At 35.2% G+C, this 27953-nt stretch overlaps 1 protein-coding gene and 2 pseudogenes across 1 annotated transcript; all 3 read left to right on the top strand.

Annotated features, from left to right (window-relative positions):
* LOC127152299 (tripartite motif-containing protein 16-like protein) overlaps positions 1-1017 on the top strand; it is a 247054-nt pseudogene extending 246037 nt beyond the window's left edge.
* A 1315-nt stretch (positions 1018-2332) lies between these two features.
* LOC127152272 (tripartite motif-containing protein 16-like) lies at positions 2333-6299 on the top strand (annotated as a pseudogene).
* A 1685-nt stretch (positions 6300-7984) lies between these two features.
* On the top strand, positions 7985-26825 carry basp1 (brain abundant, membrane attached signal protein 1). Its single transcript, XM_051093041.1, has 2 exons — positions 7985-8153; positions 24568-26825. The coding sequence occupies exon 2, from the start codon at positions 24580-24582 to the stop codon at positions 25162-25164; it is 585 nt and encodes a 194-aa protein (XP_050948998.1). The 5' UTR covers positions 7985-8153; positions 24568-24579; the 3' UTR covers positions 25165-26825.
* Positions 26826-27953: the final 1128 nt, after the last annotated feature.

Consider the following 27953-nt stretch of genomic DNA (forward strand, 5'->3'; position numbering starts at 1 on the left):
ATGCTGTTAATATTCAAAGATTCAACACTAAAACAATACCCGTTAAATACCACAAATTACTGTAGTTAATATTAACAAATAAATGTATTCATAAATTAATATATTTAACACTTTTTAGCTTAACTTTACTGTCTATGATCGAGCTGCTAAAACATCTTTAAAACATTTAAACAGGACTAAAAAATAAATTGAAATATGAATTGACTTCTCAATTATACATTTTCACCAAACTATAATTTTAACTGGTCAACTCCAAGCACACACAGACACACCAACACAATGAAGTTATGATGGTCATAACAGTGAGACCTGTTTTTTTTTTTTCTTAAAGTATCTAACATCACTGGTGCTTGCCATACATAAGTAAAAACTTTTAATGATGTTTTAATGATAGAAAGTCATGTTTTTTTTGATAGATGTGTTTTGTCTTCATCAGATTCCTGTCAGCTCACTTTGGATCCAAATACAGCGAATATAAACCTGACACTTTCTAAGAAAAACAGAGTGATTAAATATACTCATAAAAAACAGTGGTATCTTGATCATCCAGACCGATTTGATTGTCATTCTCAGGTGTTGTGTAGAGAGAGTGTGTGTGGACGCTGTTACTGGGAGGTTGAGTGGAGTGGTGAGGTGGGTATATCAGTGTCATATAAGAGCATCAGCAGGAAGGGATGGGGAAACGAGCCGGAGTTTGGACGTAATAATCAGTCCTGGTGTTTGCGCTGCTCTGACTCCACATGCTCATTCTGGCACAGTTACAAAAAGACTAGACTCCCTGTAGTGTCCAGCTCCTCTAGAATAGGAGTGTATGTGGATCACAGTGCAGGAACTCTGTCCTTCTACAGCGTCTCTGACACAATGACCCTCATTCACAGAGTCCAGACCACATTCACTCAGCCTCTCTATCCAGGGTTTTGGGCTGGTTTATATTATTATGGTAATCCTGTTGATGCTGTTGATGTTGAGAAATATAGTTTTTGTTCAAGAATGACACTTTGTGACCTAAAAATATAAATGGTACAGAAATTTTGCAGATATTGCGAGAGATATTGTCAATTTATCATTGTCATGTTTTGGATTTTGCCTTTTATTCTAGTGTTTAACATTAGCAACACAGTTGTCATCATTATCCTTCACTAGCTTTATTCACAAGTTGTACAGATGTGTATTATTTGTTATGCCTGACATTGTTTATAAAAAGAAATCTACTACATTTTCTTCACCTCACAAAACTAAAGAGCTGAATGTGATTTGTGTCATTATTTAGTGCTGACGGCTCTGTATGTTTAAAGAGTGTTCACACATGCAGTTCTAGCAGGTCACGTTCAATGAACCACTAAATAAATGCTTGCAATAAACTAACTTGTATTAAACTTATTCACTCTGGTGTGGGAAGTGATGGAAATAGCACCACATTTACTCAGTGGAAATAAAACCTAAATAAACGATGATTTGTAACATCACTCTTATCATGAGGATCAGTCTCACTCTGCAAAAGCTTCATAAAACAGCAGTCACGTTCAGATCACAGATTGAATGTTCAGCCTTTATTATAATAGCTGCCAACAAACAAACACAGAGAAAACATAAAATAACTGAATGGTGGACAAATGACCACCTGTCCAGTTTTGACTTTGCTTTGAAATCAGCTGCCAGCACAAAAATGAAGTTCTTTTTACACCCTTCTGCCCTTCACCATACAAATCCTAAAAGGCTTCAGTTATTTAATCATCTTGTGGAAAAAGTTGATGAGAGGATGAGCGTTACAATTAGCATAAACATGTTTTTATTTTAATATATGTGACCCTGGACCACAAAACCAGTCAAAAGGGTTATTTCTTGAGAGCTGAATAAATAAGCTTTCCATTGATGTATGGTTTGTTAGGATGGGAAAATGTTTGACTGAGATACAACTATTTGAAAATCTGGAATCTGAGGGTCCAAAAAAAAAAACTCAAAATATTGAGAAAATCGCCTTTAAAGTTGTCCAAAAGTTCTTAGCAATGCATATTACTAATTAAAAATTAAGCTGACATATTTATGGTAGGAAATTTACAAAACTTAATTTACAAAACTTAATGGAACATGATCTTTACTTAATATCCTAATGATTTTTGGCATAAAAGAAAAATCGATAATTTTGACTCATACAGTGTATTGTTGACTATTGCTACAAAAACACTCGTGCTACTTAAGACTGGTTTTGTGGTGCAGGGTCGCATATGATGATGTTAACTCAATGTATCCTGTTGTAGTGAGGTTTTGTATAAGACTGCCATCTAGTGGTCGTGTGCATTATTTGACGGGCACATTTGCACACGTATAAGAACCAGGAAATGTTTTAGTTCAGCAAAATCGAAGCTAAACTGCTGTCGAACTGTTGTGGATGTCTCTCTACCTGTGCGTGCGTACACTAAAATGGCAGAATCCAGTATTTCAGTGGCTCAGAATCAGTTCAGCTGTTCAATCTGTTTGGATCTACTGAAGGATCCAGTGACCATTCCCTGTGGACACAGTTACTGTATGAGCTGTATTACAGGCTGCTGGGATCAGGATGATCAGAAGGGAGTCTACAGCTGCCCTCAGTGCAGACAGACCTTCACTCCAAGACCTGTTTTAGGTAAAAACACCATGCTGGCTGAAGTAGTGGAGAAACTCAAGAAGACAAAACTACAAGCTGCTCGTCCTGATCAATGTTACGCTACACTTGGAGATGTGGAATGTGACGTCTGTACTGGGGACAAAAACAAAGCCATAAAGTCCTGTCTGGTGTGTCTGAACTCTTACTGTCAAAATCATCTTGAACAACATGAACGTTTTTTCAAAAGTAAAAAACACAATTTAATGGACGCCACAGGACGACTGCAGGAAATGATCTGCCCTCAACATGAGAAACTGCTGGAGATTTTCTGTCGTACTGATGAGCAGTGTGTATGTTATCTGTGTATGTTGGATGAACACAAAAACCACGACACTGTATCAGCTGCAGCAGAGAGGACTGAGAAACAGGTATGAACTCAGCAGTTGTGCTGCATAATAAAAATCTTTAATTCCATACTATCTACATAATTAAAGATAATTTTTTAAGGAAAAAGTTACTTATTTGGATCTTACAAGAATCTAATTTTTTTCCTTGAGGCAATGTATGATGCATTATTATTTATCAGATTTATGACTATTTGTTATTACTACAGAAACAATTGGGTGAGATGAAAAGAAAATTCCAGCAGAAAATCCAGGAGAGTGAGAAGGAGCTTGAGGAGCTGAGAGATGCTGTAGAGTCTCACAAGGTGAGTTTTGAGCAGAAGAACAACTGCTGGCTGCTGAAGAGCTGTTTCAGACTCAGTTAGGACTCTCCTCCAGTCAGTCAGGAAGGAGCCAGTGCTGGAGCTCTTTCAGTCCCACTGAAGCTCACTGTGGGGAACAGGCTGTGTGAGGTAGCAGTAAGATCTGAGTGAATGGACTGATTCTAATGCTTCTCTCTGTGTGTCCTAACAGCGCTCTGCACAGGCAGCAGTGGAGGACAGTGAGAGGATCTTTACTGAGCTGATCCGCTCCATTGAGAGAAGCCGCTCTGAGGTGACACAGCTGATCAGAGATCAGGAAAAGGCTGCAGTGAGTCGAGCTGAAGAACGACTGGAGCAACTGGTACAGGAGATTGAAGATCTGAGGAGGAGAGATGCTGAGCTGGAGCAGCTTTCACACAAAGATGATCACATCCATTTCCTCCAGGTAACAGAGATCTGACAAATGGGACAGTGCTCTTTAGGAAGGAAAGAGCATGTTGTACAGAGATTGTGTTTCTATTAAATGTATTTGTGTCTTTAGCTTGTGTCTTTGTGTTTGTGTAGAGTTTCCAGTCAGTTTCTGTTCCTCCTGGATCTACAGACTCACCCAGCATCACTGTCAGCTCTTGTCTCTCTTTTGATGATGTTGCTAAATCTGTTTCTCAAATGAGAGAAAAACTGGAGCATTTCAGCAGAGAGGAAATAGAAATGATATCTTGTAAAGGTGAGCTTTACATTTGCTGACATGTATCATACAATGATGTCATGTTGAAAGATGGAAAATGGATATTTAAAATGAATGTTTTAGTTACAGTTTAAATTCACATTGATTTTACATTACTATATTTACAATAGAACTTGTGTTGGTTTACATAGTAAAAAGCAATAAGATCATCACCTCTGAACCTGAGACCCATGAGGACTTCCTGCACTGTAAGTCTCTATAATCACACATGGAAAGAGACAGACTTTAGTTCTTATTATTTATAATGATTTACACAAGACACATTTAGTCTGTTAACATTTATAGTATCACCACTAAAACAACACCTTAATTTAGTATAATTGACCAAACCAAATCAGAAATAATCACTTTGTTAAAGGAGAAGTCCACTTCCAAAACAAAGATTCACAAATAATGTACTCACCTCCTTGTCATCCAAGATGTTCATGTCTTTCTTTCTTCAGTCTTAAAGAAATTATGTTTTTTGGGGAAAACATTTCTGCATTTTTCTCTATATAATGGACTGATATGGTGGCCCTCAGTTTAAATGTGGCTTCAAACGATCCCAAATGCGGTTGTAAACGATCCCAGCCGAAAAAAGAAGGTTCTTATCTAGCGTAAGGACCGGTTGTTTTAATAAAATAATACAATTTCTATACTTTTTAATACCAAACACTCGTCTTGTCTCACTCTGCCTGAGCTGTTTTTGTTCTGACTCCCATCTCATGTTCTCCCTCAACTTTGAAATCTTCTTGTATCACTGTTTTACCGTTTTTTGTTAAGGGAGTTTGATCTTCTTTGCATGTTCACTTTGCAAAGACTGGGTCGGTACTTCTGCAGCGATGTAGGATGATTTTGAAATGATTTTTGAAGTTGAGGGAGAACATGAGATTGGAGTTTTTCGACATACCCTATCTGTCTTGAGTCAGAATACAGAGAGTTCAGGGAGAGAAAGACAAGACGAGCATTTGAGATTAATAAGTATTTAAATTTTTTTTTTTTTTATGAGAATAACCGATCGTTACGCTAGATAAGAACCTTCTTCCTTGACTGGGATTGTTTACAACCGCATTTGGGATCGTTTGAAGCCGCATTTAAACTGCATTTTGGAAGTTCAAAGTCGGGGCACCATACCACTCCATTATATGGAGAAAAATGCTGAAATATTTTCCTCAAAAAACATAAGTTCTTCTTGTGAGTACATTATATGTGAATCTTTGTTTTGGAAGTGGACTTCTCCTTTAATCAGGTTAGTTTAAAGTCCTGATCTGGTTACTTCTGTCCATCACTCACTGCTGCTAGGTCCTGTTTTGGCAGACACACTTTACTGTAGTTAAAATTAACCTTTAAAATTCATAACTGAGTCTAAGATCAAGCTGCTAATGGTCGTTAAAACATTAAACAGGACTTAAAAATAGATAGAAAATGTGAATTGACGTTTCAATTAGTTATGAAAGTTAACTAATTGTGTTGTGTTTTGAAGACTGACAGTCACGTATTTCTTGATAGACACATTATGTTTTATACTCATCAGATTCCCGGCGGCTTACTTTGGATCCAGATACAGTGAATAAAAATCTAATACTTTCTGAAGAGAACAGAGTGATTGAATACACTCGTGATGAGCAGCCGTATCCTGATCATCCAGACAGATTTGATTGTCATTCTCAGGTGTTGTGCAGAGAGAGTGTGTGTGGACGCTGTTACTGGGAGGTTGAGTGGAGTGGTAAGGTGGATATATCAGTGTCATATAAGACAATCAACAGGAAGGGATGGGGATGAGTGTGGGTTTGGATGCAATGATCAGTCTTGGTGTTTGCACTGCTCTGACTCCAGCTGCTCATTCTGGCATAATAACAAAGAGGATTAAACTCCCTAAAGTCTCCAGCTCCTCTAGAATAGGAGTGTATGTGGATCACAGTGCAGGAACTCTGTCCTTCTACAGCGTCTCTGACACAATGACCCTCATTCACAGAGTCCACGCCACATTCACTCGGCCTCTTTATGCAGGGGTATGTCCTGGTGCATATTATATAAGAGGTAAACTTTCTTGTTCAAAAGTGACATTCTGTAATTAACAATATAGATAGTACAGAGATTTTTGTTCATTAGTTAGCAGCAGGTTTCAACAGGTCGCATTCTGTACACCACTGAAAAATATAAATAAATAACATAGTACATCCATCTGTAATTTTCATAATCTTATTCTCCGTGTTCCAGTCCACACCTCTCTATCCTGTATTTATTGAAAATTCAAAGTGAACCTCTGTATTATTACAAATAAATTATAAAAAGACTCTTTTCTTTGTCATACATTTCTTTCTGAATAAAAACATGTCAAGATAAAAGTGTTTGAAAATGTATATAGACAGCATTTTTCTATGCATATACTGCACATGACTGATGAAGGGTAGCAATCTACTTTTCACATGGGTCCATGTAGGTTTTTTATTATGATTTTATTTAAAATGCATATTGTTATTTTTTAAAGACTCTTTATTTTATTATTATTTTTTTTTTTTAGAATAAAAGAATATTAGATTCATGTACACTACCAGTCAAACGTTTTTGAACAGTATTATTTTAAATGTTTTTAAAGAAGTCTCTTCTGCTCACCAAACCTGTATTAACTGATCCAAAGTACAGCAAAATCAGTACAATTTTGAAATATTCATACTATTTAAAATAACTGCTTTCTATTTGAAATTTGACATTTCTATTTTTCTATCTGTTTTCTATGTGATTTCAAAGCTTAATTTTTAGCATCATTACTCCAGTCACCAATCCTTGAAAACAGCCAAGTAGAATTTTTTCAGGTTTCTTTGATGAATAGAAAGTTCAGAAGAACAGCATTTATCTGAAATAGAAATCTTTTCTAACATTATAAATGTCTTTATCATCACTTTTGATCAATTTAAAGCAACCTTGCTAAATAAAAGGATTATTGTTATTATTATTATTTTAAAAAAAAGTTTTTATTTCATATAAATGCTGATCTTTGGATCTTTCTATTCATCAAAGAATCCTAAAAATAATGTACTCAACTGTTTTAAATATTGATAATAATAAATGTTTCTTAAACAGCAAATCAGCATATTAGAATATTTTCTGAAGGATGTGACTGGAGTAATGATGCTGAAAATGTAGCTTTGATCACAGGAATAAATGAAATGTTAAAATATATTCAAATAGAAAACAGTTATTTTAAATAGTAAAAATATTTCAGAATTTTACTGTTTTCGCTAAATGCAGGCTCGGTAAGCAGAAGAGACTTCCTGTATATTTATCTTGTTAATAATGTAATAGTTCAATAAACAGGAAAAAATACCCAACTTGAAATGCCCTTCTCATGTAGAATGTATTGTAAAATATAATTTGTATAGTTGATTGATTACAGTATGGGCAAAACAATCATTTTCTAATTAAGCATGTTACCTTTTCCATTGCTTTTTTATACATATATATATATATATATATATATATATATTTTTTTTTTTTTTTTTTTTTAATAGATTGTATTATTATTTATTTATTGTTTTAATATTTTCTACCTCTCTGTACTATTGGGGCATATTTTCGTTGTTTGTACGCTGCATTATCAAACGATGTCGCCAGAGGGCGCGCAAAGACAAAAAATATTTACTGAGCATTTTATTCTTCCATTCGCACGAGTGCGAACATGAACATCTTATAACTCTATATCAGCTTTTATAAGTTAAGAATGAAACATTCCGAATTCATCACACATTGACCAGAATTACAACTACCAGACACAAAGTCCACTACTTTACAGATCTTACCAAACCACTAATTTAAACAGAAAAGCACAAAATTGTGTTTCTAACTTTTTTATATTTCTTTTTCGTCTTTTAAGTCATAACACACAATCTTCTTTTTGCGCGACTTGATCACGGTGCGGCGCGCTGCCGTGTCTCGTCCTCAGTGGCTCGCAGCGCGACGCGCGCCCCCCGCCCCCCCAAACCGAATACGAGAGTGCGCGCGAGAAATGCAGCGCGAGACACACACCGAACAGCCCCGATAAACCCCGCCGAATCCACGCGCACGGGAAAAAAGACACTGGGAGGAAAAAAAACAGCAGACGCCTGAGAAAGGAGTGACAGGAAAGTCCACCGCCGACGGTAAGAGTCCTTCACTCTATTTTAGTAGATTAAATAAACACTGCCTCACTTAAGAAAAGAATTTGTCTAGTTGGAGCGCCTCTGAGAAATAAGGAGAGCTCCCATTTGGAGAGACGGAGCGCACGGTTGTGAACCGGGGAATGTCGAAATCAAGTGCACTTTCAGTCATTCAGCGAGTGAATAGAGTGATAATGTATCTAAGCTTATTAGATTTCTGAGATGCACATAAAGATTTCAATAAATCAGCTATGGAATTCCCGCGGATGAACTGAGTGGAGAGAGAGGGGCGTGTTCTCAACAGACAAGAGCTGTCTCTGCGCGTTCATGCCGTCGCTTTCGGGTGTTTATTATTATTTTTATTCATAAATCGAATGGAAATTGCTCATAAGATGAACTGAGGAGCATTTAATGGATAAAGGGTGTTTTCTCAGCCGCAAATGTCTATGTTAATCATGTCTACTTTCAGAGAAATCGTATGTAATAGTAATGGTTTTCAAAGTAAATGCTGATTTTTACTGTTTACACAGACAGGGATTTATATCCACCGTCCTCTTTTGTCAGAGCTGGCACACATTTTGCAGCGCTGTCTAACTGGTGCACACGCGTGCGCGCACACGCACCCACCCACACACGCACGCACACATACACAGATATTACGGAGCCGAAGCTTATAAATAATACACACACGATAAATCCTTATAATTAATTAATAGTGTTTGTACACATTTTATAATGTCACACAATTGCTATACAAAGAGACAGTTTCTTAACTCTGTCACTCACTAATGTAGCGTTAACGGGGTTCCGCATTTTTTTCTCTCTCTCTATATGCTATCAACGCGCCTTTTATGATAGCATTTTGCTGTTTTGTAGTTTATTTATTATTTCAAGCTACAACCGTAATTGCCCGATCCTTTGTCTCTGCAGAGCACATGCGCATTGCGCGTAGGGTGTGGATGGACAACTGATGCTTTTACCTTATATATCTCTCACAATGCCTGCTAATGTACTGTTTTTAATGCGAAGATGTATTTGTGATTGAAATATACATTTTCCGCAGCTGTGTTTATCAATATTCAGTTTGTGGAGGAATCTATTTTGCGTTCCACGTCGATGCCGCAGACAATGAGGTGAAAAAAAAAAAAAAATAGCGCACATTGAAATCGCACCGTGCAAAACGTCTCCGCCCAATGTCGTCTTTATTTATTTATTTATTTATTTATTTATTTTTACCCTGGATATAAGCCGATGTTATGCGACTAAGGTGAGTTTGAGAAAAGTGGCAGGCGGTGTGATGAGTGCGAGGCTTCATAATCCTCTCGTTCACAATGACCAATAAACCGCTGTTTGAATGAGTCACCAAACTGACAACTGAGCGCTGATTTTGCCTGAAAATGGAGGTATCGTTTTGCTAAATTGTCAGAACACCACCGAAAGAAATAGGTGTTACCACAGTGTAAAACAAATTGGCTAAAACATAATGGTTTCTACACTGGAAATAGCATCTCTCCATCTTTGTGTGCAAGCTGGAGAGAGAGTGATAGAGATAAATGAATATGAACATCAAGTCTTGTTTATTTGTCCAGTGCGTTTGTATAATGCAGAAGAGCCTAAAGGCAACTCATGCAGGAGCCACTCACCCACCAAAAACATTATTAGCCCTGCATGAGTGAGTGGCAGCGTTTGTGGATCTGCACCTTTGGTTGCTTCTGAGCGCTTGTGAGTTGAATTAGCAACTTGATTAAATATGTGTTTTAGATATGTTGTGAGATTCTCTGTACTGGGTCAGACACAGAAACAAAAAGAGCAGTCAGGTGATTCATGTCGGTGCGAGACGCCCAGTTTCAAACCCAGCTGGAGTTTTGTGTTGCAGTGGCAGAGGAGAGAGCAGGACGCAGGAGGAAGCAGTGAGAGTGAGAAAGACCTGTATTGTCTGTTGGGTAGTTCGTGATTGCAGATGCGTGTAAGAAGAATTTTTAAAATCTGAATCAGTGCATATCAGTCTAGTTTCAGTCAAAGAGCTGAGAAACAATGAATGTCTCTTTTTATTTTTTATTTTTTGCATTTATTTACAGGGCAGTAAGAGGAAGCAGGCATATGATCAGCTAAAGAAAAATAAGGAAAACCATTTTTTGCTGATTCAATATTATAATAATAATGCATTATTATGTGCTATTGTTATAAAATAATTGTATTTTATTATTTTATAAAAATTAAATAAGGAAATAGTACTATTAAGAATACTACAACAATACTTTGTAAAACAAAACTAATAATATTAAAAAATTAATAATGTAAAAAGTATTATTATTAGTAGTGGTTGTAGTATTGATAATAATATTAATGTCAATAACAATAATGTATTGTTGTGTTATTATAATTAATAAATACAAGAATTTTAATTGATAAAAAATAAACCAATAAAGAAGTACTACTATTAAGAATAATACAATAATTGTACTGTAAAATAAAAAAAATAATAATATTAAAATAATAATTTTAAAAGCATTTATTAGTAGTAGTAGTAGTGGTGGTATTGATAATATTAATAATAATAATAACAATAACAATAATGTATTATTATGTGTTATTGTTATTGATAAATACAATAATTGTATTTTATTATTTTATAAAAAAATATATTAGGAATAATACAATAATACTTTGTACTGTAAAATAAAAATATTTTAAAAATAATTTTTAAAAATATTAAAAATAATAATTTTAAAGTATTTATTATTAGTATTATTGATAATAATAATATTAATAACAACAATAACAATAATGTATTACTGTTATTATCATAAATACAATAATTTTATTTTATTATTTTGCAAAAATTAAATCAATAAATAAATACTACTATTAAGAATAATACAGTAATACTTTGGAAAATTAAAAATAAAAATATTAACGATTTTAAAAGTATTTATTATTATTATTAGTAGTAGTAGTAGTATTGATAATAATAATAATAATAGTAACAATAATGTATTATGTGGTATTGTCATTAATAAATACAACAATTTTATTTTATTTCATAAAAATTAAATAAATAAAGACATATTACTATTAATAATAATACAATACTTTATAATGTAAAATATAAAATAATAATATTGAAATGATAATTATTGTAAAAGTATTCATTAGTAGTATTATTGATAATAATAATAAAAACAATAACATTAATGTATTATTATGTGTTGTCATTAATAAATATAACCATTTTATTATTTTATAAAAATTAAATCAATAAAGAAATACTACTAATACTAGAAATAAGAATAATATAGTAATGCTTCATACTGTAAAATAAAAAATAATAATTAAAAAAGTATTTATTATTATCCACTTATGAACCTGGATCCCTATGCGCCAACACATCAGACAAAACTCTCTAGCAACACCCTGGCAACCAAATATAAATGTACGGATCAAGTGCTCTACCAAAATCAACAAAGGCTGTGAAAAACCTTTTTCTTCTTGCTCTAAAATCTAATACTGAATTTGATGGACCAGGTGCTTTCATCTGAATATTTAGATAATTGCGATCACAGTTTTCAGTGTTTGTCTGAAGAAGAGCGGGACAGACATGAAAGCAAGAGAGAGACAGGAAGGAGGCAGTGAGACAGGATGGCACTGACAGAGACAGGCAGCTCAGCCAAGCGGAGCTTTGAGTGTGTGTGTGTGTTTGTTTGAGGAAGATCATTGAAGGGGACAGATAACTCAAGAACATCTGAGACAGTCCCAAATTAGAGATGCATTCAAAATCACTGTTATTTTTGGACTTGTCACTTAACTTAAAAAAAATAAAAAGAATTTCAAAGTCTACGTACCCATTCTGTCACACCGTTGTTAACTACTTCAGATTAGTGGAGCATTCTTTTATTATTTGATGTTTTCCTCGGGCAGCCTTAGTTGTGCTGGCAGAACTTGATAAGTTTTAATGTCAGTCACTAGTCAGGTTTTGTCCCATCATGCTTTGCGGTCTGTGTGCACTGTGTGGAAAGTGATTGGTGGCTTTATGTGGAGCAATGAAACTGAACTACTAAGCCTAGGATTGTTTCACTTTTACATTTTTACAAAGCACATTTTAAGTTTCTGAATAATTATTATGCTTTTAAAATTATTTATGGCCACGTACACACTACTTCAGTCCAGTAATTTGACAGAGTAACAGACAACTGCATTCTACAACCAAATTGACTCAGCCCGTTTCTGCATTACAGAAATTTACGATAGTATTGGTATCAGTGATACTCGCCATCAGTCAAAAAAAAAAAGCCATCAAACAAATAAATATATTACATTAAATTATAAATATACTGTCTTTATGATGTTTCTACATTAATTAATTGCAAATTATAAAGTCAGAAGATTATATATATATATTTATATATATATATATATATAAGATATAAACTCGCAATTCTGTGAACATATCAGTCTTTTTTCCCCCCTCAGAACTGGACTTTATAACTTTTTTTTATAATTGCAAGTTTGTATCTCATAATTCTGAGAAAAAAAGTCAGAGTTGCGAGATGCAAACTTGCAATTGCGAGAAAAAAAGTTAATAAAAACTCGCAATTCTAACTTTATTCCTCACAATTGTGAGTTTATATCCCACAAATCTGACTTTATAACTCGCAATTGTGTGTTTATACTTGAAATTGCGAGGAAAAAAGTCAGAATTGTGAGATAAAAAGTCGCAATTACCTTTTTTATTTTTTATTCAGTGGCGGAAACAGGCTTCCATAGTTTTTTCTGTATGTGCAGTGCCAAAAAAAAAAATAGGGTTTTCAAATGTTTTGACTCATTAGTGTTGCCAGATCTTCACAGAAAAACAACAACAAATTAGAACAAGCCCAAACTCAAATCTAAATGTGTTATCTTGGAAATAAGCCACATACCAAAATATTGTGACTATAGTAAACTGTGTTGCTTTATGGGTAAAGCCCAAACAACAAGGCCAAAGATGCTTAATATTTTTTGTAGACATGGCAACCCTTCAAGAGCAGGCTTCCAGACTCTGTTGACTATGTTAGTTAAAATTAAATTTTGTTGGAGTTGCAGTGCTTTTGCAGGTTGTTTGCTGCTTTTTCAAGTGTTTTTTTTTTTTTTTTTTTTTTTTTTACAGACAGGGCTTAGACTAAGACATGATTAGGCCATAGTTTAACTAGGACAAGTAATTTTTATAAACATGCTTAGAAAAAAACATGACTGGTGTGCATCTTGAGACAAAACAAAGGCACTGATATATTTTATAAGATCAGTCAGTGCAAGTTTCTTTCAGTTGAAACAGCCCAGACTTACATTTTAGTTTAGGACTAGGCTTAAGCCTTGTCTGTGAAACCAGGAGCTTGAGAATTAAAGGGATAGCTCACCCAAAAATGAAAATTCTGTGTAAGATTTTGCAAAATGTCTGTTTATTTATTTATTTTTTTGTAATATTAAGATTTTTGAAGAATATTTTTATTCATGCAGTGAATAAAGTGTTGTTTTGGACCCCAATGACTGTCATTGTATGTGAAAAAGTAGTTCTTAAAAATAACTTAATATCAACCTACAAGATGCAGGGTAACTTTACGTGTTCATTTATTTCTATGTTTATGTGTTAATTATCATCTGTTACCAGTGGGTAAGCAGCAGCTCAGAATCCTCAATTCTGATATTGAGTGTGTCATCATGGAATCTCTCTCTGGGTTGCCATGACGATGACCTGAAGGAAGTGTAAGAATGAGCCAGAATGGCAGCTCTCCTATGGTTCCTACGGCAACAGCCAATCAAAGGCCAGACCCCCACTGACCCCACCTGTCTGTTACAGTCCCTTGGAGAGAGATACACAGAAAACACAGCATTAGTGCTGGATGAGAGCGCTGAAAAGGATAAATCTGATAATGACCACAAGATACATAAACACATAAATGTAGAAATGACATCAAATAATAAACTGTCAGCTGTCACATTTTTACAAACATCACAGAGAGTGATAAATGTAGTCTGGTATCATTATATATTTACAAATTAGAACCATGTGAAAGTACAGACAGGAGTGAAGGCGTATTTAAAAAAACACTGTGGTGTGTTCAGGACATCGACTATATAATCAAGGCCTGTTGAACAATGCAGTCGCCTCTTGTTTGGACAGCAAGTTTCCCACAAGAATGAAAACATTAAACACTGTGGATTTGTATGTGTCCATTTTTTCCTGGTGATAATGTGGATTATGTTTAGACTAAGCCTAAATCTCAGATAAATGACAATATCATACTCCTTTTTTAACTTTAAAGATTCATATATGAAATCTTAGGTTAATATGTTTAAAAAAACACCAGATATATGTGCAATGAAAATGTCTAGTAAAAATATGTGGGATTTTCTTCAACTAAGAGCATAAATTGTCCCAAAGGCTAATTTTTTTTTATTAAAGATTTCTTCTTTTTCTTATAGAAAATTGTAAGAAATACGGTATATTACCATAATATATTTATTTTTGGCTATTTTTTTCAATCATAAAATATTATTAAATTTTCTAAAACTATGACAATCTAAATAAAGCCTGAAATTTATTGTGTAGAAATTATTTTGACTAGCCCTCATTTGGCAACTAACAATTTTGTCACTAATAGAATTAGCAGAGTTTTTAAAAGTTAGCATACTTGTTTTATTAAGATATTAAAATTATTATTTTTATTATTATGTTATTACGATATTAAAAATTAAGATATTTGAAGAAAGATCAACTAATATCAATTATTAACAGAGCATTTCTAAAATCAGAGAATTTCTAAAATTACAAAAAAGTATAAAAATATTATACTATTATATAACATTATATATATAACAGAATTTGATATGCAATGAAAATGACATTTGTTGGTTAAGAAAAAGAACAGAATTCTGAGATTGTTAGTTGACAAATTAAAAGTGGCAATAGTTCTAGAAACACCCATAAGTGTGCTGTGTGTGTTGAAGTGTGGAAGTTCACATCTCATTTTATCAAGCATCTGTCGGTTACACGATTTATGGATGTTTGTACACGAAGGACGTGACACGATTAAATCTACCACTATCCTGAAACACACATAGACACAAGGCTGCAACTCAGGGTGAGGCTCAGGGATTGTGTGTGTGTGTGTGTGTGTGTTACTATCTCAGACTGGCTCCAGTGAGGGTGTTTTTAGGAGGCATGACAGTCTTAAATAAACATGCACGCACACACACGCACACACACACAAAACTCAAAGTCAAAGTGCATTTTACCATCAGTCAGCCGCTAAACAGTCATCAGAATAATGTGGAGTCTGTACACTACTGAAGAAAGAATCTCAAGGTCTTCGTGTGTGCGAGCCTGTTTTTGTCTGCCAGTGGTGTTTATGTTCCCTTGCCGTTGTTTTCATTAGAGCAATTTCCATCCTGAGAGATGGCTGTGTGTGTGTAGGATGATGGATTTTACCAGGTCAAAGTTTTCACAGTTCTCAAGACACTGTCCAAATGAGTTAGTAAACCACCTCAGCGCTTTCAAATACTCTTGTAGAAACACACTTAGGGTCAACCAATGTCTTCTCTGCTCTCCTTCTCTCTCTCTCTGCCTGTCCATTTTAAGTCTATTTATATTAGTGCAGGTTGTGTTTTATTGCGTTCGTGTTCATTTAAAAATCTTCCCTCGCTCTACTGTTTATGTTCCTGAAGTAGATGTTTCTCAAAGTTAAACGGACGGATACACACACATGCACACACACACTCAAGGACCTGATACTTTCTTAACATTAACAAAATAACACTAAAATAGTGACCTTGTAAAAACAATACAATATGAATAGTCAAGGCACATTCTTCTCATACTAGGTTTATCTTATATTGTAGACTCAATAAACTGAAGCACGTTTGTTTTTACAGTTACTGGGGGTTTGAACAGATGTTTGTCTGTTGTTGCTTGTAAAGCACTTTGAGCTCAGTAAAAGTGCTATATAAATTAAAATAAAGCTGGTATCTTATAGGACTTTTAAATGGCAGCACATTTAGTCAAGATACACATTTTTTAGTTCATTAACTGTCTATCTAGATGGTGTTGGTAAGATTTTAAGGTCAGTTTGTCTCTTATGCTCTCATGCACATTTATTTGATAAATAATATAGTAAAGAACAAACAATATTGAGAAAATGTATTATGATTAATAATAACATTTAATATATTTAAAAATATATAATTATTAATGTAAATTATTCCTTATGGCAAAGATGAATTTTAAGTATTCATCATCACGTTACTTCAGAAGTCAATTATAATACAGTATTTGCAGCTTAAGAAACATTACTTATTATTATCAGTGTTGAAAACAGTTGTGCTGCTTGATAGTTTTGTGGAACCCATGAGATTCTTTGGAAATTAGGGCTGTCACTAACGCATATTTTGGTAATTGAGTAATCTGTCAATTTTAATCCGTCTGACAAATTTACATAATGTATTATAAAAAATAGAGCTAAGGTACATTACACATTATAATAAATGCCTGCTGAGGGCACCAATGGCCTGACGATTGTTTTTACACTTCTCTGCGCAATTGAATCCTTGTTTAATATTGAATAAACAACATTTAATTCAAATGTCCACTTAATCTTTAACATTTGGCCATTTCTTTATGACAGAAATGCTACAGCCACTGTAATTTCTTGAATATGTGGACATCAAAACGTAAACTGAGGGTTTGAGATTTTATTTTGAAATCACGATGAACAGTTAGCATGTTTAGAAAGATACTGATGTATTCTCCTGTGTTTGCGTATGTTTATAAATGATTTACCTTACATATCTAATGAAATTGTGCACGTTGTGTTCCCAGATGAATGTTATAAAAAACCCAAACTCACAGCAATATGCAAAGATGGAGTTTGAGATGCTCAACACATGTAAATGTTAACAGTTTGTGTGGAGCAGCATTTACTGTGAACAGTGATGCTTTGAAATGCACGTAATTGTATTTGAAGGCACAATACGTACGATTTTTTGATTAAAATATCCAAAAACCACCAGAACAGTGTTATATATTTTGCAGAGTTGTGTACTTAAATTATCCCAAATGTTTTGAAGAATGTTTAAGTCCAGAGAAATAAGCAATTTTAACTAGTCTTACGGGATGCAGCCTTGGAAAATGGTCTAATAATGCGTTTTATGGTTTCTCGTTGGTGGAATACGGTACCATTTACGATATTTTTACAGTATTTTACAACACAGGCAAAATGCAGTTGCAGATTGTTTTTGAAGTGATTACTCGAATTAATTTGAGAAATTGTGACAGCCCTATTTTTAACTATGTAAAAGCCTTCATTTCCACTTTTGTTCAATATCATGTGTCCTTGCGGAATAAACGTATTAATTTATTTTAATAAAATTGACCATAAACTTTTTGGCACTTTGGGTAGTACTAGTAGAATAAGCAAATCACCTTTTTTTAAAGATCTTTACAGGGCAGTTTATTCACAGAACTCAGTGTTATTTGCCTGTCACAATTAGCGTCACTATTAAAGGTAACTTTTATAGGTAGTTTCTGTGTATATTTTCTACTGATAATAGCAGCAATTAACCAAATAACAGAGATGAGTGCTTTAACAAGGCACCCAGATGGCGTTGTGGTCAAACACATTTTAAAAGTGTCAAATAAAGTATTTGCATGAAGCATGGCAGATTGTAGTAGTCTGCCTGATCCTCAAAACCTAGCATTTAGAAAAGCCCTGTAAAATGGGGATTCACAGCCTGCAAAGAGAGTTCATCATCACCAACTTTGCGGCCTCATTCATACTGGTTTCTAATTTGCACAATTCTTTTAGTGAATTGTGCTCGCAAGAATGCAAATAAACTTCTTTTAGCATTCTTATTCTGATTTTAGTTCCTCAGTGTGCAGTTAATGGTTCTCTGTTAGTTAATAAGAGTCTAAACCACGCTCACTGATCAGGAAGAATCAGGAAGGAAGTACTGCTCACTGGACACACACAGTTTTGACCTAAACTGTTTGTGTGTGTGTATGTGTGTAGGAAGGTTAGAAGTTAAACAAAACAATAATTACCGTACATGAAATATATCTCTCTTTCTGTCAACAGTCACATTGTCTGTCATCCTGAAAGCACATCCACCATTTGGCTCTTAACTCATGATCTGTGTTAACAAGAATAATCAATAAAACAAACACAATCACAATAATCATAGTATGACTCATCGCCACATATTGACTCTTCAAATCATCTCGGCCCATCAAAAGAAAAACAGGAGCTTCTGGTTTCTCTGTCTGCTCAGTGTTCTGGAGTTATTCATTAGCCTGAGCTGCTGTTTACGTAGAGGCCCGAGCCTCGGCCAACAATGTGCTAGTGTGAGTGTTTTGTTTGAGTACATCTCTAGGGTTATGAGCTTGTGTGTATGTATGTGTGTATTTGAGCTTGGATGACAGATCTGAAGTTATGAGTGTGTGTGTGCATGTATGTGTGTGTTATAAACTTTGACTTGTCACATTCTCCTCTCCCTTCCTCTCCTTGTCTAGTCCTCACTAAAACATCTCAAGAGTTGTGGCTCCACACTGCCTCCTGTTGACCTGGAGGTAAAACAACAGTGTCTGTGTTTCACATTCAAGCACATACGAGTGTGCTTGTGAGAGACAGAAGAATATGTATTATGGGATATGTATTATTAACTTTTCTTTCACTCATTCATGTTTATTTTATCCTATGTTCACATATATTTAGCAAGTGTGTTGCTTACAAACAGGTGTTCTGCCAGTACATTACACAAGCCAATAAAATAATTCAAATACTGACTGAGAGGCATATAATACAAATATAGTGGAAAAAAATGTAATATGTAAGTGAATACGTAATATCTTAATAAGGTACTATACATGTTTTTGTCCATCTAATGTACTTTATTGTATGTGAATATGAAATGCTATGAATGTGTGTTTGCTCCCAGAATGCATTGCTGCGGTTACAGCACAGTGATTGGGTCAGATTTTCTGCTCCAGTTCTCAACCCCCCTCCTTTGCCTCGAGCCCAGTGTGTCTATGTGTGTGTTGGAGTTTTAGAGTTACATAAGCAATTTGGGATTCAAAGCTACACACATATATGGCAATACAGCCATAACTATATATATATAGGGCTGTCAGATTAATGCATCAACTTAATTAATTAGTTATGAAAAATAACACAATTAAAATATTTTAGCACAGTTAACATGCTGGCACCGCCCCCAGACCTGTATATCATCTTATATTTCATATAGTTGACTGCTGACAAATATGATGCAGGGCAACAACTCCACAAATGCAGTTATGCCCCAAAATTGGTGCAAAAAATGCTCCTGTATGTGTTTTGTCTCATATATTTAGAAATATTACATTTCACATCAAGAGCAATATTACAGGAGTGCTGATTTTGTCCCGATCATGAGCTCAAATGTGATTTTACACAACAGTTCTGTAAATAAAAAGTTGATATTGTGTTATATTTTTAGCACAGTATGTGTTTTTGCTCAATTTTGCAGAGAACATATTACATTTGAAGCCATAGCGGAATTGTTGCGTGTCTCCGAGCAACACACCGGTGTTTAGTTTCTGAATGAATCCATAATTTGAACGAATCATATGAACCAATGATTCAAAGGTCTATTCATAAAGATAGTCATTTACTTCATTCCTGAATGAATCAGTTGTTTGAACGAATTGAATGAATGAATGAATGACTCATAAAGACATTTAATGCCACCTGCTGACAGATTTAGTTCCTTATTTAGTATCATTTCATTAAAATTTTAATTCTGTCCTCATTTACTCACCCTCATGTCATTTCAAACCTTTCTTTTGTGGAATATGAAAGGTATTTTGAAGACTGTTGGTAACAAAGCTGTTTTGGTGACTTCATTGTATGAACAAAAAATACTGAGATGTTTCTCAAATTATCTTCTTTTATGTTGCAGCCTAAATGTTAATGTGTAATAAATTTTATGTTGAATCAAAAAAAATATTTATTTCTAAAGCTACAATTTGTAATGCCTACTTGATACTTTCTCAGTTAACACAAATAAATAAATTTATAAAATAAATAATCTTTTGTAGGTATTTTTACAGTCACATTAATTTTGCAATTAATTAGATTAATTGAAACATCATGTAATTAATTAGATAAAAAAATGTTAATAGACTGACAGCCCTAATATATATATTATATATATATGCACATATAAGTGCACATTTAAACAATACAATATAATATGCAATAAAACAAACCAAAGAGTTTCTGAAAAAAGCATCAGAGCATTTTAAATTACTGTAGTATAAGTACTGAAATAAAAACCTAAAAACATCATGTTACTGAGAAGTCACTGTCCTTATCTATTATCTATTAAAAAAATAAAGTAATCGCACATTTTTCTGAAATTAATCGCAATGAATCGCACTTAACATTAAAGTATGCAAATATTCTTTATATTGCAATAATTTCACATTCAATCTTTAAATTAATGTACAAACAACATAAAGACGGTATATTTTTTAATATTTGTTAAATATTTCTTGTGACTGAAGGTGAGTATCACTGACACCAATACTACTAATGTCTCTAGGAAATTGTTCATTTTTTTACTAATATTTAACCTTTGACTATTACCTTTATTTATTAGACTTAAAAAAATAACTAATTTAAGTAAACTTGAAACAATGTTCACATAAACACATTATTTACCTGTGCCCTTACAAAAATTGAATAAAGTTATCAAACACTAAATACTAAATTAAATATAGATGAATCCTTAAAGCTTATAAGGTTATTGATTTCCTCTTTTTCTTTTGTTCTTTGATTAACAGACATCACAGCAGCTGGGTTATTAGGTTATTTGGCTGCTATTACTTTAAGAGCTGCCGCTGCTGAACATGACGTGCATCTGACACGCATGCTTGTAGTTTCATTTGCGCTTTAATATGAAATTATACAGGCTACAGAATGTGCCACTGTATTTGTGTATGCAAGTGAAGCACAAGTGCTACAAGCACAGTATAACGGCTGACACATCAGGTAAATTCGTTTTTACTGACATATGGCCTGACAACACCTCATCTAACTGCAGTTCAACTGAAGCTCCCTTATCATCTGTACCTTTCCCGTGCTCGTTTGACTAGCGCCTGGGGCTGAAAAGGCTCCCATCTGATGTGGTCGTGAAGACGTTCTGCGACTAAATAAACACACTTCTTGTCAAGAAAAAAAAGAGACAGAAGCAGCAGTTGTGAGTGGGGTGTCCAACTGTAGTTCCTGCCGTTAAACTGGAAAAATTAATCACCTGTGTTACACTCTCATTTTGACAGCACTAAAAAATATATTTTGATTTCAATAAAGAAATGTGTTTTATCAACTGGATGTTGCAGCCCTAGTGAACAGTAAACACTCTTGTGCAGTTCTGCCCTGGGCCCTAGCCTCTATGATGGAGCTCTGTCGTGGGGCCTAGTCTCCATGGTAGAGCTCTGTCGTAGAGCCTAACCAATACAGCGTCAACTGAAGGTTGATGCTTTAAGTATCAATGCTCATTCTTCCACTCAGATGAACTCTTTTTGCATTGCTGTGTTCTGGAGCAGAAGCCAAGAGTGCAGTTCATCCTTTATATTTCAATTTGCCAATGGGGCTTTTGAATACTACTTGTACACACTGCATAGACAGTTTACAAGCCACACCGGGATCGAATTTACTACCAATCAGCAGGTTTCACACAGTCAGTGAATTTCTAGCCTCCTGTGCAGATGAGACAGCTCACAGACACGCACACACTGCAGCGTATTGTTTAACGCTGAAACAGCGTGCTGCTGTCTGCTTGACTCAGTGGAGACGGGACAGATAGTGTCTATTGTTCTCTTCCACATTGCAAGGAAAGACTTTCCATGTTTCCATTGTCATATGTGTCACATGTTGGCTTCACATGATTACTGCTCTCCTTCTGTCTGGAGAGTAACTGTATGTGTGTGTGCAAGTGTGTCATTACACAGATGGTTGTTGAGCTCAGGAACGCTAAAGCAGCCAACAGGGAGATTGGAGTGAGAGAGAGAGAGCGAGAATGTGTTTCGCACGACTCCTTATTCGGAATGGGTCACGTGAGCACCCGGTTGCCTTGGTAACTGCGGTTCTGAATTGCAGGTAGTAAGGCTCAGAGATGCTGTCCTCTAAAACCCCCCTCCATCCATCTAGATAACTATCTGCGCTAGAGTCTGATTACTGATTAATGATCTAGTTTTGATGCATGATATGATAGAACCTTGACAGACTCTCAGAGATTTGAGTTTAGCCTGCTGAGCTTTTATTAGCTCTCTGTTTCAGAACTGAAGCGCATATACTAAAATAAACTCAGAGCAGAACATATGAAGTATATTCATCCTATTTTTTTCACTTCCTCTCATGATGACACCTTGCACAGACCTATTTGCTGACAGGGTTTTTTTTAGCACCTGTTAAAAGCATGAATTACATTTTTCTTCCCAGTATGTCGTTCTGATTATGCAAGACATGTAGCGTTTGACATGCTACACTTGAATTTCCACAAATAATCCCAGAGGAAAATGTTATTGCTCAGTGGTTGCTCTTTGCTCACGGCTCAGGAAGCAATAGAGGAACCTTTTTTAAATCTTTGTCTTTGATGTTTCTCCTAAAATCCCTGTGGAATTAAAACAGAAACAAATTAGATAGATGCTGACTGAAGATGCTGAGTGAAAAATATTGATTTCTTGTTTTTAATCAATTCTCATTTTTACGAAACGATATTGATTCTTAAATCCCAAGAATCGTTTAGTCTAGCCTGTTTTCAGGTAATGAATGGAATATTTTAGCGCTCTTCCCATCCACTAAATCGCAATAAGCTTTGTGCTTTGTTACTTTTAATATAAAACAAAGTCTCAGATTCCAAATTATGTCCATTTTATTACAATATTCAAACAATAAATGCTGTTTTGGCACTTTTTAATGTGGTTCAAGACAAGCGGCACACTCCTCCACTTTATCCAATTTCAGCATGAAATAAACATGAATAAACATCTGAAGGTATTTTAAAAGAAAGAGTACAACTTACTGAAATTCATATCTTGTCTCATGTAATCGCTTAATCAGTGTTTAAAACACTGAAAGACGTCAAAAATAACAGCTTGTAAACAATGTCACGTAATGTCACATTTATCTCAGAAAAAAAAACATGTTTGCTGACAATACACTCGTTAGTCAGCTAGAAAAAATGAGAAAAAAAAGTCTAGAGAGGAGCATTTTGCTTAATATATGCACCATATAACACATATATTATAATTTTTACTGTTCTTCAAGGTTTAATTTATGTTTGAATAAATAAGTCAAGGTTTTGTGACAGTCACCATTTAAATCTTTATATTTCAAAAAACTAATTGGAGTAGAAATATAATTATGTAACTGTGACTTTATTATTATAAAAACTTTACAGAGTGTAATTTAAGTGTTTTTATACAAATCAGTTCTGCTGATTTGTTTTAACCTTCAATATTATAGTAGTGTAATACCAACTGACGCTCATGTATATTTTACAGCATTAGTTGAAAGATTTTTTACCTTGAGACAATTTGGCATGTACCTGATATATATCCAAAATAATCTTTATCAAATCAAGAAATCGAACTGAACTGAATCACAAGGTTGTGAATCAGAATTGGATCAAATCATGATATCTGTGTGAAAACCCAGCCCTATATTATAGCATAGAATAGTGTAACACACCACAGCATAGAATAGTATATTACAGTGTTTTATATAGTATAGTATGGTATAGTGTAGAATAGTATAGTCCAGGGGTTTTTAAACTGTACCCTTACGTAGTTCAATCAATCAATCAATCAATCAAAAAACAACATTGTAATAGAATCTTTTCCAAATAACATTTTGGCCATATTTATTATGTTAATTTTTCATATTATAAACTGGGTCTTTATACAAGAAACTATATAGATGCCTTTTAAATTTTAAGGATGGGTGTCCTTAAACTGATCATATTTGGGGGTCTGTGGCATCCAAAGGACTGAAAACCTTTGGTATTACATCATATAGTAGTTTAGTCTTAAATATTTGATGATAAAATGGAAAAAATTGGATGAAAAAAGTTCTTATTACAGTCTCATCTTGCACACCGGTACGTGTATATTGTCAAATCTGAATGCAGTCTGAGACATTGCCGAGATCTGAAACTCTAGAGGAGATGAGTTTTCTAGGGTCCATTTTATAAAAACATTTAGTCATACTGCTGTTTGAGAAACAACAGAGCTAGCCGAAAGATTGCATTTATGATTTTAGGGTTAAAATGAAAGATGAAATGGACCCTTCAGGAACTCATTCTGAGTCATTGCACCCAGTGTTGATTGTCCTGTTTTTTTCTTTCACAGGCCAGAGGTAAAATGGGAGGGAAGCTGAGCAAAAAGAAGAAGGGATACAATGTGAACGACGAGAAGGCGAAAGAGAAGGACGCAAAGACGGAGGGAGCGTCGGCGGAGGAGGGCGAAGCTCCTAAGGAGAACAAGGAGGATGCTCCTGCCGGCACTGAGACAAATGACACGGCGGCAGCCGCCAAAGAAGCCACGCCCACCGCCGAAAGCAATTCCACCGCACCCAAGGAGGAGGAGAAAAGCACCGCCCCTGCAAAGAAGGAGGAGCCTGCAGCGAACGCTAACGCTCCTAAAGCTTCTGACGCCAAGAGCAGCGAGGCTGCCAAAGCAGAACCCGCCAAGAGTCCAGATGCCCCTCCTGCCAAGGCGGAAGAAAAATCCGCCTCCGCTGCAGCTCCGGCCAATGAGAAAGAGGCTGCGAAAGAGCCCGCTAAAGATCCCGCCCCTCCTGTAGCCACAGCGACTGAGAGCAAGCCCGACGCTGAGTCTAAAAAGACTGAGGCTCCGCCCGCAAAAGAATCCGCCCCCGCAGAGCCAATCACCACGGAGAGCAGCCCCGCCCCCAACAAGGAGCAAGCAGTCGCTGTGCAGGATTAACAGAAGGAACAGTAAACGACAAGATGATAAATGAGATCAAATCTAAATAATAAAACTAGCCCGCCCATTTTAAATTATATCAGTAATTATAATATGAATAATGATAATAGTAACAATAACAATATTGATTTTAACAGGCTGGACTTTGATCATTGTGTTGGTGATGGACATGATCATGGTGAATAAGACTGGCAGTTATGACGATATTATCTTTAATATCCAATTGAACTTTGATACAAACCACCAGCCCCCAACTCTCTCTCTCTCTCTCTCTCTCTTTATCTCCTCTCTACTCTTTCTTTCTACCTCCATTCAATGAGGGGTGGAATCAAAACATGGAATCTATTCATTGCCACCCTCCGAATCTCACTTCCCTCCATTTGAGTGTGATGGCAGTGGGTGGGGTTAATATATATGTGTGTGTGTGTATGTGTGTGTGTATGCGTGAGTGACGGTAGTAGTAAAAGTAGTAATCCAGCCTCCCTGATACATATTTCATATTTCCTGTTTGCTGCTTTCTAGTTAGTGATTGGCATTGTGTCTTTGCTTATCCCCTGACTTTCCTACTTTCTTTGTTTCTCTCTCTCTCTCTTTTTCTCACATATCAGTGGAAACTAAATCAGTGTGTTGCACAATGCATCAAACACACACATACACACACACACACGAACAGTATTGAATGTTAACAGTATTAGCGTTTTTAAAGGAACAGTTCGCCCAAAAATGATCTAAACCTGTATGACTTTTTGTCTTCCGCAGAATGCAAAAAGAAAGAAAATTTTGCTAAACGAGCTTGTTCCTGTGCATGAAAGTGAATGGCGACTATATCTGTCAAGCAAGATTTTGACTTGGAATTTAGTGCACAAGCCGTATGGACTATTTTTGTGAAGCTTTTATGGTGCTATTTTGTCCTGGACAGCCTTTGGTCCCCATCCACTTTCACTGTATAGGAAAGAGCAGCGTGAACATTCTTCAAAACATTTCCTTTTGTGTTACACGTAAGAAGTGAGTCATACAGGTTTGACATGAAGATGAGTAAATGATCACAGAGTTTTAATTTTAACGTGAACTGTCCCTTTAATTGGATGTTTCAATTAAAGTGTGTACATGTGTGGAGGGAATCAGGAGTATGAAATGAGTGTGTGTATGGAGTTACACATGAGCATGCATTTTCTGCATGTGTGTGTGTGCGTGTGTGTGTGTGTGTGTGTGTTAATGGAGTTCTGGTCTTTCTGTACTTTGAAAGCAGCAGATGTCATGATGTTAGAGAGACAGAGAGAGAGAGCCCAGACCTCCAAACTCACCAAACAGGACACACTTCACACACACCGATCTCTCAATATGCTGACAGAACAATGTGAGCGTTGTGTGTATCTGTATGTGTGAGGCTGTGTGTGTGTTTTTGCATGTCAGTGGTTGGCCCTATTGTTGTGTATTTTCGGTTGCTGTGGAGATAATGTTGCTACAGGTGATTTTTCATTTGAATTAACACACACGCTCTCTCTCTCTTTCTCTCTGTTTCTTTCTCTATCATTCCTTTTCTTTCCAAAATTCCCTGGTAAAAAAAAAAATAAAATAAAAATAAAATGGAAGAACTGAGATATATGTACTTGTATACATGGAGCAACATTAATAAAATGAAAGAAACAGATTGAAAATCAGCTCACACGTCTTGATTTTTTTCTTCCCAACACATCTGAATATAAATGTTTAATGCTCATGACAGTTCAAAAAATCAAAAATTCAAAGCACATATCTTGACAAATAAAAAGACTGGTCTAATTTTACCTGCAACAAATCCGAACTGTTATGTAAGCTGTCTTCACGCTGCAAAAGAGCCACAGAAGACGCATCTGAAGTAGGATTTAAACCAAAAGCGGTGCATTTACACACTTTTTAACATGGCAAAGGGGAAGAAGAAATATATTTGCACAGGAATCACAATTGTGGAAAAAAAATACTGATTTGAAAAAGAAATGCTAATATTCTTATACAGCTAATCACTAAATCTGACACTGTACAAGCTACTAATAATTCAACTATGATCAAGCTACCCTATTTGCAAACTATTGGGAAGGACTGGATTCTAATATTCTATACAGAATATAAATATATATCATATGTATTGATCATTTCATACTTTAAACATTAATTTAAAGTCCCCATGAAATCAAAATGGACTATTTTGACAAACTTTTTAAGGTTATCTATAAGCTAGTGTGCTCCAAAACAATGACAAAATTTGCATTTACAAGATATAAGCATTAAACTTACAGTCTCTAACTTCCACCAATAAGAATCAACGATTTTGATGACATCACCCTGCACTTCAGCTTCTTATCAAACTTTCTGTCCAATCAAATGCTCTCTAGAATCCGAAGCATCCCGCCCCCTATACTATGGACACTGAAGCTGTGGCTGAAATTGGTCACTTGTTCACAGAGTTAGTATTTTCTTTACACTGAATGACACATAGTGTATATATACATACATATGCTTTTTGTTGAGGTGAATGACGTCTAGTTTTGCACTGTGTCACGCAAACCGCCGCAGTGTGCGCACAGCCTGCTCCGGTCCAGAGACTTGACAGCATGGAGCAGATCATATGCGCAAGTTGGTGCAGACCATAAAACGTATCAGACTCATTTGAATTCTAAATAGAATGCTATATTTTAGAGTGATATGGATGAGATTGTGGCTATCATACACTGTCAAATATGGCTTTACCAAGCTCATTGGCTCATGATATAAACAAAACGCCACCAAAAGGGGTCGGGACTGCTTAATGT

Source organism: Labeo rohita, chromosome 2, assembly GCF_022985175.1.
Source record: "Labeo rohita strain BAU-BD-2019 chromosome 2, IGBB_LRoh.1.0, whole genome shotgun sequence".
Classification (NCBI taxonomy): Eukaryota; Metazoa; Chordata; class Actinopteri; order Cypriniformes; family Cyprinidae; genus Labeo; species Labeo rohita.

Coding starts and splice junctions, on each gene's coding strand:
- basp1 (XM_051093041.1), top strand. CDS start 24,580: ATGGGAGGGAAGCTGAGCAAAAAGAAGAAGGGATACAATGTGAACGAC.